The 14519-nt window shown below is 43.3% G+C and overlaps 2 protein-coding genes across 7 annotated transcripts; one reads left to right on the top strand and one right to left on the bottom strand.

Moving 5' to 3' along the window:
* Window positions 1-39: 39 nt before the first annotated feature.
* jmjd4 (jumonji domain containing 4) lies at window positions 40-4065 on the bottom strand. 2 transcript variants are annotated; one of them, XM_060875389.1, is made up of 7 exons: window positions 3981-4065; window positions 3526-3787; window positions 3279-3444; window positions 2828-2953; window positions 2361-2628; window positions 2009-2155; window positions 40-477 (listed from the first exon to the last, which is right to left on the bottom strand). In XM_060875389.1, the coding sequence occupies exons 2-7, from the start codon at window positions 3776-3778 to the stop codon at window positions 178-180; spliced, it is 1260 nt and encodes a 419-aa protein (XP_060731372.1). In that variant the 5' UTR covers window positions 3779-3787; window positions 3981-4065; the 3' UTR covers window positions 40-177. The 2 variants fall into 2 exon arrangements, with proteins under 2 accessions (XP_060731372.1, XP_060731371.1); XM_060875388.1 differs by having other exon boundaries at window positions 3526-4065.
* A 227-nt stretch (window positions 4066-4292) lies between these two features.
* snap47 (synaptosome associated protein 47) lies at window positions 4293-11093 on the top strand. 5 transcript variants are annotated; one of them, XR_009648822.1, is made up of 7 exons: window positions 4293-4535; window positions 5610-5697; window positions 6548-7118; window positions 7319-7824; window positions 8261-8370; window positions 9794-9997; window positions 10100-11093. XR_009648822.1 is itself a non-coding variant. In XM_060875393.1 (6 exons), the coding sequence occupies exons 3-6, from the start codon at window positions 6631-6633 to the stop codon at window positions 9938-9940; spliced, it is 1251 nt and encodes a 416-aa protein (XP_060731376.1). In that variant the 5' UTR covers window positions 4293-4535; window positions 5610-5697; window positions 6489-6630; the 3' UTR covers window positions 9941-11093. The 5 variants fall into 5 exon arrangements, 4 of the variants coding, with proteins under 4 accessions (XP_060731376.1, XP_060731375.1, XP_060731377.1 ...); XM_060875393.1 differs by having other exon boundaries at window positions 6489-7118; window positions 9794-11093; XM_060875392.1 differs by having other exon boundaries at window positions 9794-11093.
* Window positions 11094-14519: the final 3426 nt, after the last annotated feature.

The raw sequence follows: 14519 nt of genomic DNA on the forward strand, positions 1-14519 counted from the left end.
TTGAGTCTGACTCATTTATAAACACGGTTTATTCGTTATTATAAATAGAGTTTATTCATTATTTTAACAGGAACTCAGGGGACACTAATGCTTCCATAGTAACACTGAAAGTCAGATGTTCAGGATGATCCTCCACTCCAGTAACCTACAGCGTGAGGATGTTCAGGTGTTCAGTGTTCAGTATGCATTGTTGTATTTGCTGATGGTGTCTCTGATCTCCTGCAGCAGCTCCTCCAGGTTAATCCCCAGAGCTGACGCCTCCACTCGCTTAAAATCCTCGTTGCTGAGCATGTTCTCTAAGACATGAGCCACCCTCTGAAGGTCAAAGGTCACATGGTGAGGCCCAAGAGCACTAAGTGTCTCTGACAACGTGTTTCCATGACGAGAGGACAAGAAGGAGATACGGTGATTAGCGATGGTTTTGAGGAAGGTGACGAATTCAGCGTAGTCAATCCCTGTACATGACTTCATCATCACCTGGGACACGAGCACAGCGTTAAAATGACCATCTGTTAATAACACAGAACTGTCTGAAGTGACGTCATCCATGTGCTCACTGTTACATGATGATGATGATGATGATGATGATGATAATGATTGTGTATCTTATCGTAGCTGTCCTCACTGTTACATGGTGATGATGATGATTGTGTATTGTATCGTTACTGTCCTCACTGTTACATGATGATGATGATGATGATTGTGTATTGTATTGTAACTGTCCTCACTGTTACATGATGATGATGATGATGATGATGATGATAATGATTGTGTATCTTATCGTAGCTGTCCTCACTGTTACATGGTGATGATGATGATTGTGTATTGTATCGTAACTGTCCTCACTGTTACATGATGATGATGATGATGATTGTGTATTGTATTGTAACTGTCCTCACTGTTACATGGTGATGATGATGATTGTGTATTGTATTGTAACTGTCCTCACTGTTACATGATGATGATGATGATGATGATGATTGTGTATTGTATCGTAACTGTCCTCACTGTTACATGATGATGATGATGATGATTGTGTATTGTATTGTAACTGTCCTCACTGTTACATGATGATGATGATGATGATTGTGTATTGTATCGTAACTGTCCTCACTGTTACATGATGATGATGATGATGATGATGATTGTGTATTGTATTGTAACTGTCCTCACTGTTACATGATGATGATGATGATGATGATGATGATGATAATGATTGTGTATCTTATCGTAGCTGTCCTCACTGTTACATGGTGATGATGATGATTGTGTATTGTATCGTAACTGTCCTCACTGTTACATGGTGATGATGATGATTGTGTATTGTATTGTAACTGTCCTCACTGTTACATGGTGATGATGATGATTGTGTATTGTATTGTAACTGTCCTCACTGTTACATGATGATGATGATGATGATGATGATGATTGTGAATTGTATTGTAACTGTCCTCACTGTTACATGATGATGATGATGATGATGATGATTGTGAATTGTATTGTAACTGTCCTCACTGTTACATGATGATGATGATGATGATGATTGTGAATTGTATTGTAACTGTCCTCACTGTTACATGATGATGATGATGATTGTGTATCTTATTGTAACTGTCCTCACTGTTACATGATGATGATGATGATGATGATGATTGTGTATTGTATTGTAATTGTCCTCACTGTTACATGATGATGATGATGATGATGATTGTGTATTGTATTGTAACTGTCCTCACTGTTACATGATGATGATGATGATTGTGTATCTTATCGTAACTGTCCTCACTGTTACATGATGATGATGATGATGATAATGATTGTGTATCGTATTGTAACTGTCCTCACTGTTACATGATGATGATGATGATTATGTATCGTATCGTAACTGTCCTCACTGTTACATGATGATGATGATGATGATTGTGATTGTGTATTGTATTGTAACTGTCCTCACTGTTACATGATGATGATGATGATGATTGTGTATCGTAACTGTCCTCACTGTTACCTGACAGTGATGGTCCCAGGAATCCATGGTGTCTCTCCACTCGTGGATCTCCTTCTGTATAGATGACAGCTCCCCCTGCAGGAAGTCCCACACTACATCCACATTACAGCCATTCAGCCAGTTATGGTTAATGGAGATTGTGTCCTCCTAACACACAAACACACAAATACAAATATTTCCTGTAATTATTCTATTTATTTACTGTAAACTAATACATTCTTGTGTGAACGTATATTTCTATATAATTCTAATGAACAATTTTAATTCATTAATTAAATGATATAAATTAATTGAAGTGGCTAAAAGTCTTAGAGGTGAATAGTACTGTTCTGGAAACCCAGTGGGACCTCACCAGGTTGTAGACTTGATGATGCCAGCCGCTGGGGACGAACAGGATCTCTCCAGCCTCCTGAATCACCTCCAGGGGGCGACATGCCTCACTGAATCGTGGGAAATGACGCTGATCCTGCAGGGCTGGGGATGTGACATCGAAGGCCAGGTTTCCACAGCAGTCTCTCAGGAACTCTTCCTGCCCTGGTGGATACAGCAGCCATTTCTTGCGGCCGCAGATGTTCGCTGACCAGCTATAGGAACGGAAAACGTCGGCGTGGAACGGCGTCCTGAGGCAAATTACTACAATTATTATTTATTCTTTTTTTTTAAATGATTATTCTTAAAGTCTGGGAGTCAAAGATAACAATGATGTCTGTGATGTCATTAACGTGATTGTTATTAAGGACGCTGATGGTGACGTTATTGTTATTAACGATATGCTAACGATGTTTGTGTGATGATGTGATCATGATGTTTAACTCTTACCAGGATCCTTTAGGTCCCATGTAGACGAAGCGATAGTCGTCCGCATCCAGCGTGTCCCAGTATTCGTTCAGCCAATCAGAGGAGAAGTAGATGGGCGTGGTGTAGGCGTGGTGCTCTGGAAACATCCTGCAATAAACATGAGAGTTTAACATGAGGGGACGGTTGAAGACACACCCACTCATATTTCATCATATAATGTCTCAATGCCACACCCACATTTCAATATATATATATAGTCAAAGTCACAGCACACCCACCAGTACTGTATATGGCTGTGATGACACGCCCACATTTCCCTATATGACAACAAAGACACTCCCGTATTTTAATGTCTCATTCTCGTTCTCTACCCTTCAGACCACACGCAATCAGTCACTCTCATTTGCACAGATTCTCGTTAACGTCCACTCGGCGCTGTGTGTGTATATGTTGGCTAACATTGTGTGTGTACCTGTGCATGTGCCAGTCCTTTAGGTAAAGACAACCTTTAGGTGAAGAATGTCCATTCTGAATGTAGTCTCTCCAGTAGGAGAGGAAATCTCTGAAGCTCATGGTGTGTTTGGGGTTGGAGTTGTACTCTTTGGTGTTGCAGTCTGCCACTGGTACCAGTGTGTCATCTGTGAACACAGTACAACAGTGTTAGACGGCTCTGTTTTTCCTCTGACACACACACACACAATACAATACTAACCACTCACCAAACCCCTGCAGGAGAGTGTGGAAGTCAGGCTTGCCGTCGTGTCCGACCCAGCGGCTCCTGCTGCTCCAGTTCTGGGTGAAGTAGGAGGAGAACATACATGGCCGGTTGGGCAGAAGGTATCTGCTGAAGAACTGGCTGTAGGGGATTTCTGTCTGGATGTAGTGCAGAAAGTGTGATGGCTGCAGCTCACTACATGGCTGACGGTCCACCTTAACCAGGCTGCTGCATGCACCTAACGTCTCTCTGTCCATGGCATGGCACTAGAGTGATTATAACCGTATTATTACTCAGTTATAACCTCTATAACCTCTATAACACCACCAGCATCTGTATATCAAACCAACTCATTTTTACACCATTATAACAGCTAATCTTTTAGCTTTTTGTGTTGAATATCAGCTTTAACACCGATTTACAACTCACAAAATAACAATAAAACAGTTTAAAATCTACCTTTACTGTGTTAAAGCGAAAATAATCCGACTTTTCTATCTTAGTTTCATCTAATCATGTACTGTGCGCTGTGGGGGAAGAAAATCACCGACGCACAACAGCGTCCATTTACACACAAATAACATGGAGCGATTTTTAAAACAGACATAAATATAAAATTTAGCTTTATTGTTACTATATATATATATATATACCAGTCTAATATAAATATATAGTACCGTCGTATAAATTATGTCTCTAAACACAGATTTTTTATTTCATTTATGCGGAACTATTTGTCCTAGTGCTCGTTTCCAGGGCGGATTACCGGCGCCCTCAATGTAAACAATCATTTTTAAAGCCCCATGTATCTGACCCGAAATAAATTTAGTCAAAGGTTTTTATTGTGGGAATTTAAAGCAGGCGGAAACAAACAAAGGTCTTTACAGGATCTGCTAATGTTTTATTTACAATGTGCAAGGAAGCATTTCCGTTTCCGTGTTTGTGTTTGTGTGGAGTTTAAAGATGTAATAATTCACACACAAGAAGTCCGACTGGAACTAATGCGTCACAACCGTGAGTAAATTATATATATATACAGTATATATACTGACTGTGGCTCTGAAATGTTTATCATGTTTATAGATGAATGTTTAGACAGAGGGGGGCACAAAGGGAGAGAGAGAGTGTGTGTGAGAGAGAGAGACAGAGAGAGAGAGAGAGAGAGAGAGAGAGAGAGACAGACAGACAGACAGAGAGAGAGAGAGACACATACAGAGAGAGAGAGAGAGAGAGAGAGAGAGAGAGAGAGAGAGATACAGACAGAGAGAAAAGGAGAGAGAGAGAGAGAGACAGACAGACAGACAGACAGACAGAGAGAGAGAGAGAGAGAGAGACACATACAGAGAGAGAGAGATACAGACAGAGATACAGACAGAGAGAAAAGGAGAGAGAGACAGACAGACAGAGAGAGAGAGAGAGAGAGAGAGAGAGAGAGAGAGAGATACAGACAGCAATACAGACAGAGAGAGAGAGAGAGAGACACATACAGAGAGAGAGAGAGAGACACAGAGAGACAGACAGAGAGAGACACAGAGAGAGACAGACAGAGAGAGAGACAGAGAGAGATAGAGAGACACAGACAGAGAGAGAGAGAGAGACACATACAGAGAGAGAGAGAGACACAGAGAGAGACATACAGAGAGACAGACAGAGAGAGACACAGAGAGAGACATACTGAGAGAGAGACAGAGAGAGACACAGAGAGAGACAGACAGAGAGAGAGACAGAGAGAGATAGAGAGACACAGACAGAGAGAGAGAGAGAGACACATACAGAGAGAGAGAGAGACACAGAGAGAGACATACAGAGAGACAGACAGAGAGAGACACAGAGAGAGACATACTGAGAGAGAGACAGAGAGAGACAGAGAGAGACACAGAGAGAGACAGACAGAGAGAGAGACAGAGAGAGATAGAGAGACACAGACAGAGAGAGAGAGAGAGAGATTAAAGTCTGTGTTTTAAACATGATTAAATCAGGACATGGTGCTAAACACACAAGAGTTACTCTATGTTTGTATACAGAATTATAAATGTGTAGAACACATCAGCTGAAGGACTCATGACTTGTTTCCGGTGTTTGTTTTAGGTCCTTAATCATCATCATCATCATCATCATCATTTTCTTCATCATAATCAGCCTGGTGCTGAGTGTGTCAGTGTCAGCAGTCTGAAAGGTCCTCTCACCTATTACACTAATTATTCTACATTTCTCTTCTTCCTCTCTTCAGGGGTGTATGTAAGGTCCTGAGTCTCAGCATGGCTGTTTATTTAAAGGGCTTTGTTTGAAGCTGATGTAGATGATCATCTCTCTCTCTCTCTCTCTCTCTCTCTCTCTCTCTCTCTCTCTCTCTCTCTCTCTCTCACACACACCCTCACCAGCTGAAGAACCCCATACCTTTTGAGGGGTCCCAGTGAGAACCTTTTCTTTGGGCAGTCCTTATAATAGGTTCTACTAGGGAACCTTTCTGAAATGGAATCCCTGTGCTGTAGGTTCCCAACTTCAGTCACAAGCTGAAGAACCAGTATGGAGACAAAAATATTCTTTTAACATTCTTCTTTTAAAAACGCTCAGAACTTGGTGGTATATTTTTTGAGAACAAAGTTCTTTATTGTCTGGTGTTCTAAAAGGTCCTTTGTACAATTAATGGTTCTAGCGCAGTTTAGAATAGAATAGAATAGAATAGAATAGAGGGCATAGAAGCCTTTATTATCTCCACATATACATTACAGCACAGTGGAATTCTTTTCTTCACATACCCCAACTGAGGCGGTTGGGGTCAGAGTGCAGGGGCAGCTATGATACAGCACCCCTGGAGCAGGGATGGTTGAGGGTCTTGCTCAAGGGCCCAACAGTGGCAACTTGGCTGTTCTGGGCCTTGAACCCCGATCCTCAACCCAGAGCCACCACTGTTTAGGGGTTCACTTTACTCAGAACACTTTACTAATGGGGATCTTTTTGTTTTAGGGTTCTTGAGACACATTTCTGGAGACGCAAATTGAAGTGTGTGTGTGTGGTTCTTCCAGGAAGTGGATCTGACTGTTCCTTTTGATCCTGTTTGTCCGGATTGTTCCTGTTATTCCGGAGTGTTCCCAGTGTTTTCGGCGTCATGGATGCTCCAGTCCACAACTGGCCATGTTCGTACTACGTTAACGGTGATAAGCGCTGGGTAAGTGGTCGTCTGTCTCTGACCTCGAGTGCCGTCCGCTTCAGTCCGTCGGCAGGCAGAGACAGCGGTGCGGTTCTCCTGCTCCCGCTGTCCCGTGTCACCCACATCAACACCGAGTCGTCCTGCTTCATCTTCAGTGCTGTCACCCTGCAGGAGCGAGACGGACAAAAGCACTGGTTCTCATCCCTAAAGCCGAGCGCCGGCGCCGTGTTCCACGTCCTGCAGCACTTCTGGAAAGAGACGCTCGCCCTGCACACACACTCCACACACACTCCGCTCAGTCGTGGCCAGAGACTCATCAGCATGGTGAGCGACTCCCAACACACACTCTCACACACCGGCCAGGTGCTCAGTCAGCAGGGAGAACAGTTCCACCACATGATCCACCAGCTCGACAAGATGGAGTCCGACCTGGGCGTGGCCGACAGGTAAGCAGCAAATCGAACAATCAGCACTGTTAGCCACTCCAAGCTCCACCCACAGCTGTGCCTGATTGGTAGAAAAGTACAGAGAGATGAGTCTGGTTCCTGTTTTAGTAACAGCTTTTTAGTCTTCAAGATGGATTCTTTGTAAATAAAAAAGGTTCCTCAAGGGTTCTTTTGATGTTTAATGGTCTGTTTGTATTCAGGTTGCTGTCGGAGCTGGAGTCTCCTGCATGGTGGCCGTTCCGTAAGTTTCCCTGGAACAGGAAATGCCAACCAGAGCTGGGTAAAGCTGAAGGTAATGCTTTGCCCGCTGAAGGTGCCACTAGATCTTCTAAAGAGATCCTGAGTGTGCCGGTTGTGTTTTACCGCGGTGGTGACATCAATGCCTCTGATGTGAATTCCGGTGCTCTGGTGTTGCTGGTCTCCTCCCTGGAGGTGCGCGAGGCTAGCGGCCGGCTGGTTCATCGCTTCCACAAACAAGAAGTGGATGAGATCCGTGTGCACGGTGTTTGTGACATCAGCGTGCGACAGCGCCACATCGGAAAACCAGATGTGTGTTTCAGGCTGCTCTCGGCCAAGATGGCAGAAGTGCTGTGTGTCCTCGAAGTGCAGTACAAGCAGAAGGTGGAGTTTGCCAGGGATTACTCAGGGTTCCAGGCCACGCCTAGTGATGACATCACACCAGGAAGTGTGGCGTTCTGGGGTGCAGGTACGAAAACTCTAGTCAGAGGTTAGACATGTTTAGCTTGTACATTATTTTGCTGTTATCTTTTAACTGTATCTGGATTTCGGGTTTAAACTTATTGGATCTAAAAGGTTTAACATTAAATCAGACTCATATATAGTGTTAATAATAATCTCACACCATATTGACTCTTCAGTCCTGCATGTCACTGGGCAGTGAACCTCTCTATAGTGATGGCTCCTCGAGCGTCAAAGGAAGTTAATGTATTAAATGAAATCCCAGTCTTTTAGACTGATGTTCACAATGTGGCCACAGGGTGGCAGCAATGCTCCTGATTTCTAAACACTGTTTCTAGGACAAATCTCACATCTCAGGACCACACATGCTGCAGGGGTTCTGCTTTTCTCTCTCTCTGTGTGTGTGTGTGTGTGTGTGTGTGTGTGTGTGTGTGTGTGTGTAGGAGAAGACTCAGATGTTCCTGTACAGCTTCCTGCAGGAGATCTGATTCCAGTGCAGCTCCATGTTCAGCAGAACACAGTGAGCCAGGAGGAGGCGCAGGAGCTCAAACAGGTTCATCACTCTTTCTTTTAACAGTAAAAGTACAATCTACTCATAACACAAGATGAAACAAAGAACAGAAAGAAAGAAAAACATAGAGAAAGTTAAAAAAAAAGGAGGGCCACAAAGAGAGGGAAAAGGGGAGCAGCATGGGACGAAGGAGGGAAATAAAGAGAGATGAAGAACATGAAAAAAGAAAGGAAACAGGAATTTAGAAGAAAGTAAAATAAGAGAGTAAGAACAGTTCAAGAAAAGGAGTGAGAGGAAGAAAAAGAAAAGGTTTGTGGGTGGAAGAAAGAACAGAATGATGGAGAAAGAAAACAAGCCAGCAGAACGAAAAAAAAAGAAGAAAGAAAGAAGTAAAGAGAATGTAAGAAATAAAAAAGAAAGAAAGAAAAAATGCATCATTGGTGCAAGTGAGAAAAAGAAAGGTCAAGTCAAGAAGCTTTTATTGTCATTACACCATATATAACTGTTACAGTACACAGTGACATGAGACAACGTTTCTCCAGGATCAGTGTGTTACATAACAAAAAGACAGAGCTATAAGGACTTAGTAAGTGTCCTAGATACATAAAGTGTGTCTGTGTAACCTGGTGTACACAGTGTGAGACAAGACAGACAAGACAGTGCAGGACAAGAGAGACAAGACAGTGCAGGACAAGATAGACAAGACAGTACAGGACAAGATAGACAAGACAGTGCAGGACAAGATAGACAAAACAGTGCAGGACAAGATAGACAAGACAGTGCAGGACAAGATAGACAAGACAGTGCAGGACAAGACAGACAAGACAGTGCAGGACAAGATAGACAAAACAGTGCAGGACAAGATAGACAAGACAGTGCAGGACTAGATAGACAAGACAGTGCAGGACAAGATAGACAAGACAGTGCAGGACAAGACAGACAAGACAGTGCAGGACAAGACAGTGCAGGACAAGACAGACAAGACAGTGCAGGACAAGACAGACAAGACAGTGCAGGACAAGACAGTGCAGGACTAGATAGACAAGACAGTGCAGGACAAGATAGACAAGACAGTGCAGGACAAGATAGACAAGACAGTGCAGGACAAGACAGACAAGACAGTGCAGGACAAGACAGACAAGACAGTGCAGGACAAGATAGACAAGACAGTGCAGGACAAGATAGACAAGACAGTGCAGGACAAGACAGACAAGACAGTGCAGGACAAGACAGTGCAGGACAAGACAGACAAGACAGTGCAGGACAAGACAGACATGACAGTGCAGGACAAGACAGACAAGACAGTGCAGGACAAAAATACAAACCAATACAAAGACAATAGACAGAAACAGCACAGACCAGTGTAAATACTGTATGTGATGTTTGTGTGTGTGTGTGATGTGTGTATTATGCGTGTGTGATATGTGTGTAATGAATGTGATCTGTGTGTGTGATGTGTGTGTAGATGCTGCTGCAGTTGAAGTCTCTGGCTCTGGAGGCAGACAGTGAGCTGCAGCGTCAGGACGAAGCCCTAGACGTGCTGGTGTCCTCTAGTGACCACGGCACAGCAACCATCAGCACACACACACGCAGGATCAGGAAACTGCTCTGACCTTCAACACCATCATCATCACCATCACCATCATCATCAGTAACCCACGTGAGCACGGTACATCAGCTTTACACAAAAAAACACTCAGACAAACTAACTCCAACCTAGACACCCGAGACACTAAAGTTCTGCTGTGTGTGTGATGTTTGTGTGACTCAGTGACTCCCCCTATAGGCAGTGAGATGGACATGTGTCTCCACAGACTTCTGTATAAGAGAGATACCCTGCATGACTCCTTACACACACACACACACACACACACACACACACACACAGCTAATTCATTGATATAATTATGTGAATCTGTATGTTGTGTAAATATAAAGTGTATGACATTAATATATATATTTCTTCTCCTGCACACAATGTGACCAGTACAGTAACACACAGTCTCCATCACACACAGCATGCATAAACTCTTCACTCTGTGTGTGTGTGTAGTTATTGTAAAACTGACACACCTGACACAGGTATATTAAACACTAGAACAATGAGGAATAAGGAGTGGGAGTCACAGGACCTGGAGCATCTGGGGATCAGGATTGAGGGGCAGATGAAGTGTCACTGGTGTTCGGTCCCATGAGCGAGTCTGTCATGTGTGTTTATTTCCTCATCTTGTTCAGTTCCCTCTTTACCGGCTGTCAGCTGCTAAAATTCAGCAGCCAATCAGAGCGTTTTGAACGAATCATCGTGATTTGCATAAACATACGCTCATGATCAGATATCAGGTTTCACTAGATGACATCTGATGATTTATTTATTTTTAATTAGTAATGTTTTAATTGCTTTTCTTTTATTAGCATGCTTTTTGTCACGCAGGAATGTTCTCTTCAGATGTTCACACCTTTACCTGTATCAGCGATCACCATGGCAACATTTATTTGCACAATTCTGCTTGTATTGAAGGGGGCGGTTAAGGGGGCGGGGTTTAAATTTTTTTTGTCTTTTATATTCCGTTCTGTGTATGTGTTTGATCGAAATCCATCCAGACACATGTTACTTCTCTAGATTAAAAAATACTGTATGTATGAGATCAGGTTACCATGGCAACTTCCTGGATGTAAAGCATCTCACTGTACTGTACATATGTGTGTGTCACGACAATAAAGGGTGTTTCTTTTTAAATAAATACGAAAACGTTTTATTCGCTGTACGGGTTGTGCTGTTGTGCTGTGTAACATGTAGCTGATTGTAACAGACTTCTGTGTTGTCGGTATCATCGAGTGTTATAAAGATTTCTGACTGGGGAGCTGCTGCTTAACGTCAGCGGTGAAGATGAGCTCAAAAAAAGGTTTCAGAGCAAAACCAGAGGATAGTCTAATCTTCATCTTAAAGACCTCATAATAATGATAATAATAATGATAATAATAATGATAATAATAATGATAATAATAATAATAATAATAATAACAATAGGGAAAACAGTCATCCGAGTCTCTCCTCAGCTGGAACTATTGACGTCTGGAGTGGATCTGAGGAAAGCCATGAGATCAGGAGGCCACAACCCACCCAACAACCTTCTTGCCCCGTTTTTGATTTTTTTGGTATGACCCACGTCAAAACATTTCCCCATGGTGGAGCGGGAAACAGCGGAGTGAAGCCTCTGTAAACAACACAGAGAACGTGAGGAGGAAACCTGTCATTACAACATCCTGCTGGCACTGAGAGAGAAAACATCTGTTCACCATACTGAGAGAGAGAGGGAGAGGGATGGAAGTAGAGAGAGAATGACATTTAGAGCGAGAGAGAAGAAGAGGAAATGGTGTGAGACAGAGAGAGAAAAACATAGGAAAGAGAGAGAGAGAGAGACAGACAGAAAGAGAGAGAGAGACACAGAGACAGATGGAGAGAAAGAGAGAAAGCCAGAGAGCGAGAGAGAGACAGACAGAGACACAGAGAGAGAGAGACAAACACAGAGAGAGACAGACAGAGAGAGAGACAGAGAGATAGAGACAGAGAGAGAGAGAGAGTGAGACAGACAGAGAGATAGAGAGAGACAGAGAGAGAGAGTGAGACAGACAGAGAGATAGAGAGAGACAGACAGAGAGAGAGACAGACAGAGAGAGAGAGACAGAGAGAGAGAGAGCGACAGAGAGAGAGAGAGAGAGACCACCAAACACGCTGATTAGTTTGATTTGGCCTGCAGGAGGACGTGTAACGTCACTTCACTGCTCAGTTTAAAGCTGGACTCAGATGAAGCTGTACAATAAAGTGTGTGAGTAAAACACACAAGCGCTCAGTCACAGGCTGGTGTGTTGTGACTCCATATTCCTGATATTCTGATATATACTGATATATACTGATATTCCTCTAACAGCATGTTTTATTCTCCTTACACCACTGTAATCTGCCCTCCTTTTAATAGTTTATTCATTAAACTTTTACACGTAAATCTTCTATCTGTTTATGGCTCCATTTAATGTTGGGGTTTCTGATGTTTCTTCTGTTCTCACAGCTCTAAGCAGTGCTTCTCACACCAGCTTCTCTCATCTATAGTCTCTCTCTTCATGTTAATGACATAAGATTGTCATGTTGTAACTCCTCTGGCCTGAAGATCTTACAGTTCCAGCTCTATATCAAATGCTGACACTGGAGACTCCTCCATACATGGAGCATCCACTGAATGAGTGGTTGCTATAGAAACGATAAGGTATCACAGCATGTGCATTAATATAAACCTATTAAATTAATCACCAATCACAGATCAGAGTGCAGAACTCAGGCTGATGGCTGTGAGGTCCAACCATCTTCTTTACGCTGTTGATCCTGTGAAGTGATGATGGCGTCCTCACTTCCTCGGGCTCTCCCAGCCTTCAGTGGAGTGTCATGAAAACACAGCACGGGGGACAGGTAAGAAAACGTGTCTCCTTAACATTAAAACGTGCTTGTGCGAGTTCACAGAGTGGATCAGACTTGCAGAAGGAGTTGAGGTTGGAGATTCCAGCATGTGGTTGGCGAGCGGTTTACTACGGCATGAGCGCAGGCTGTGGTCTGGCGTGAGTCCTGGAGAGAAAACACCAGTGGACAGCGTGTGCAAACCGATACTTTCATTTCGCTGTTTGTTTGCTTGTTCCACTTAATCCGCGGCCTGTCTTTGGGTCGCGTCGGCTCCGTTTTTTTCTCCACACATTTTTAACGTGTGTTTACTTAAGGATCAGTTACACCAGCTCATCTCTCTCTCCCTCTCTCTCTCTCTCTCCCTCTGTCTGTCAGTCTCTCTGTCTTTCTCTGTCCTCATCATGTTATATTATAAACTGGGGATTTTCCTCATAAACTCAGACGGTTTTCAGCTGGAGGAAGCGCCAGGCCTAGAATCTGCGGTGCAGGAATCCACAGGCGGGAACAGGAGCATGAGCGTGAGGAAGTGGCGGCGGTCTGCTCCCACCACAGATCCTGCACGACAGATCCGACCGCGGGCTCGCAGCAGAGGATGCAGAGACGCCGCGGATTTTTACTGGCTCTGACTCATGCGCCAGGGACGAGGGTGTCTCACGATCGACGGTAAATCGATCAGCTGCCGTCGTGGGAAAAGCAGCTAACGTTAATGTGTGGAAAAAGCAGCCAAGGGTTTTCCCTTCTCTACAGCTAAACATCTCCGTGACATGTTTCCTCCTGTCTGGATTCTCTGAAGAAATGGAGAGGGAAAAAAAATAAGTTTACTGCTTCACACATACTGTCTCTTATTTATAGGCTTATAAGAGTTGATTAGATTATTATTCATCAGACGATAACAGACTGTGTGATCAGACAGCGTGTCTCTGTAGATTATAACCATGAAGGTCACTAAGAAGAGTCCTGAGATTTAAAGAACAGACTCGTATAAACGCACACGTTCTTCAGAAAGTGAGTCTGTTAGCATGTTTTATCCAGTGAGTTAGCGGTCCTCCTGTCATATCTCTTTGTATCTACTGCCTGCTTTTTAAAACTGACCAGACGTAGAAGTTCTGAACATGTTTTAAAATGTGTAACAGCTTTCCGGTTCCTACAACTAAAAATTCCAGTTTGTGCTCCAGCTTCAGCTGCGACCACCTTCTTCATTCCTCACATGTGGAAGATTTCCATATCAGATCTGAACCAATGAGAAATGTTCATGCTTGCTTCTCCATCATGTCCTTGAACCTCCAGGGTCCTTCAGCCATATATATATATATATATATGCAGGTCATGTAGTATTGGAGCACTGCTTCCTCACAGCTCCAGGGTTCCTGATCCCGTCCTGAGCTGTTGTTTTATTTCACCTTCAGTATCATCTGTGTGTTGTTGTCTTAGGTGTGTTCTCGCGATGGACTCCCTCCCGGATACACTGCCCTCCTGGCCAGGATAAAGTGCATACTGAATGTGAAGGAATTCGTTTGAAGAAATTTGGGGTTTGAAACCTAGAATATTGTAGGTGAGAGCAGTCAGGAAGTTTTTACATACCATTAAGGGTAAGAAATGTTCCTTCATGTTTGATCAGGTGTGCTGCTGGTTCTGCATTTTAGTTGAAGTTGACATGGACACTGGCACTTCTAATGAAGTGTGAAATATCTGTCTGTCTTTATTTCCCATTTTTCTTAACCGACTCTTCCATGTCGGTTGT

The sequence above is a fragment of the Tachysurus vachellii genome, chromosome 7 (assembly GCF_030014155.1).
Source record: "Tachysurus vachellii isolate PV-2020 chromosome 7, HZAU_Pvac_v1, whole genome shotgun sequence".
NCBI lineage: Eukaryota > Metazoa > Chordata > Actinopteri > Siluriformes > Bagridae > Tachysurus > Tachysurus vachellii.

What these genes read in the sequence shown, in the direction of transcription:
- jmjd4 (XM_060875389.1), bottom strand. Translation starts at nt 3,778, where the DNA reads ATGGACAGAGAGACGTTAGGTGCATGCAGCAGCCTGGTTAAGGTGGAC. An exon ending in CACTCTCCTGCAGGGGTTTG is followed by an intron (nt 3,445 to 3,525) that starts GTGAGTGGTTAG and finishes CTGTGTTCACAG; the next exon opens with ATGACACACTGGTACCAGTG. An exon ending in ATGGGACCTAAAGGATCCTG is followed by an intron (nt 2,629 to 2,827) that starts GTAAGAGTTAAA and finishes AATTTGCCTCAG; the next exon opens with GACGCCGTTCCACGCCGACG.
- snap47 (XM_060875393.1), top strand. Translation starts at nt 6,631, where the DNA reads ATGGATGCTCCAGTCCACAACTGGCCATGTTCGTACTACGTTAACGGT. An exon ending in TGTGGCGTTCTGGGGTGCAG is followed by an intron (nt 7,825 to 8,260) that starts GTACGAAAACTC and finishes GTGTGTGTGTAG; the next exon opens with GAGAAGACTCAGATGTTCCT. An exon ending in AGGCGCAGGAGCTCAAACAG is followed by an intron (nt 8,371 to 9,793) that starts GTTCATCACTCT and finishes ATGTGTGTGTAG; the next exon opens with ATGCTGCTGCAGTTGAAGTC.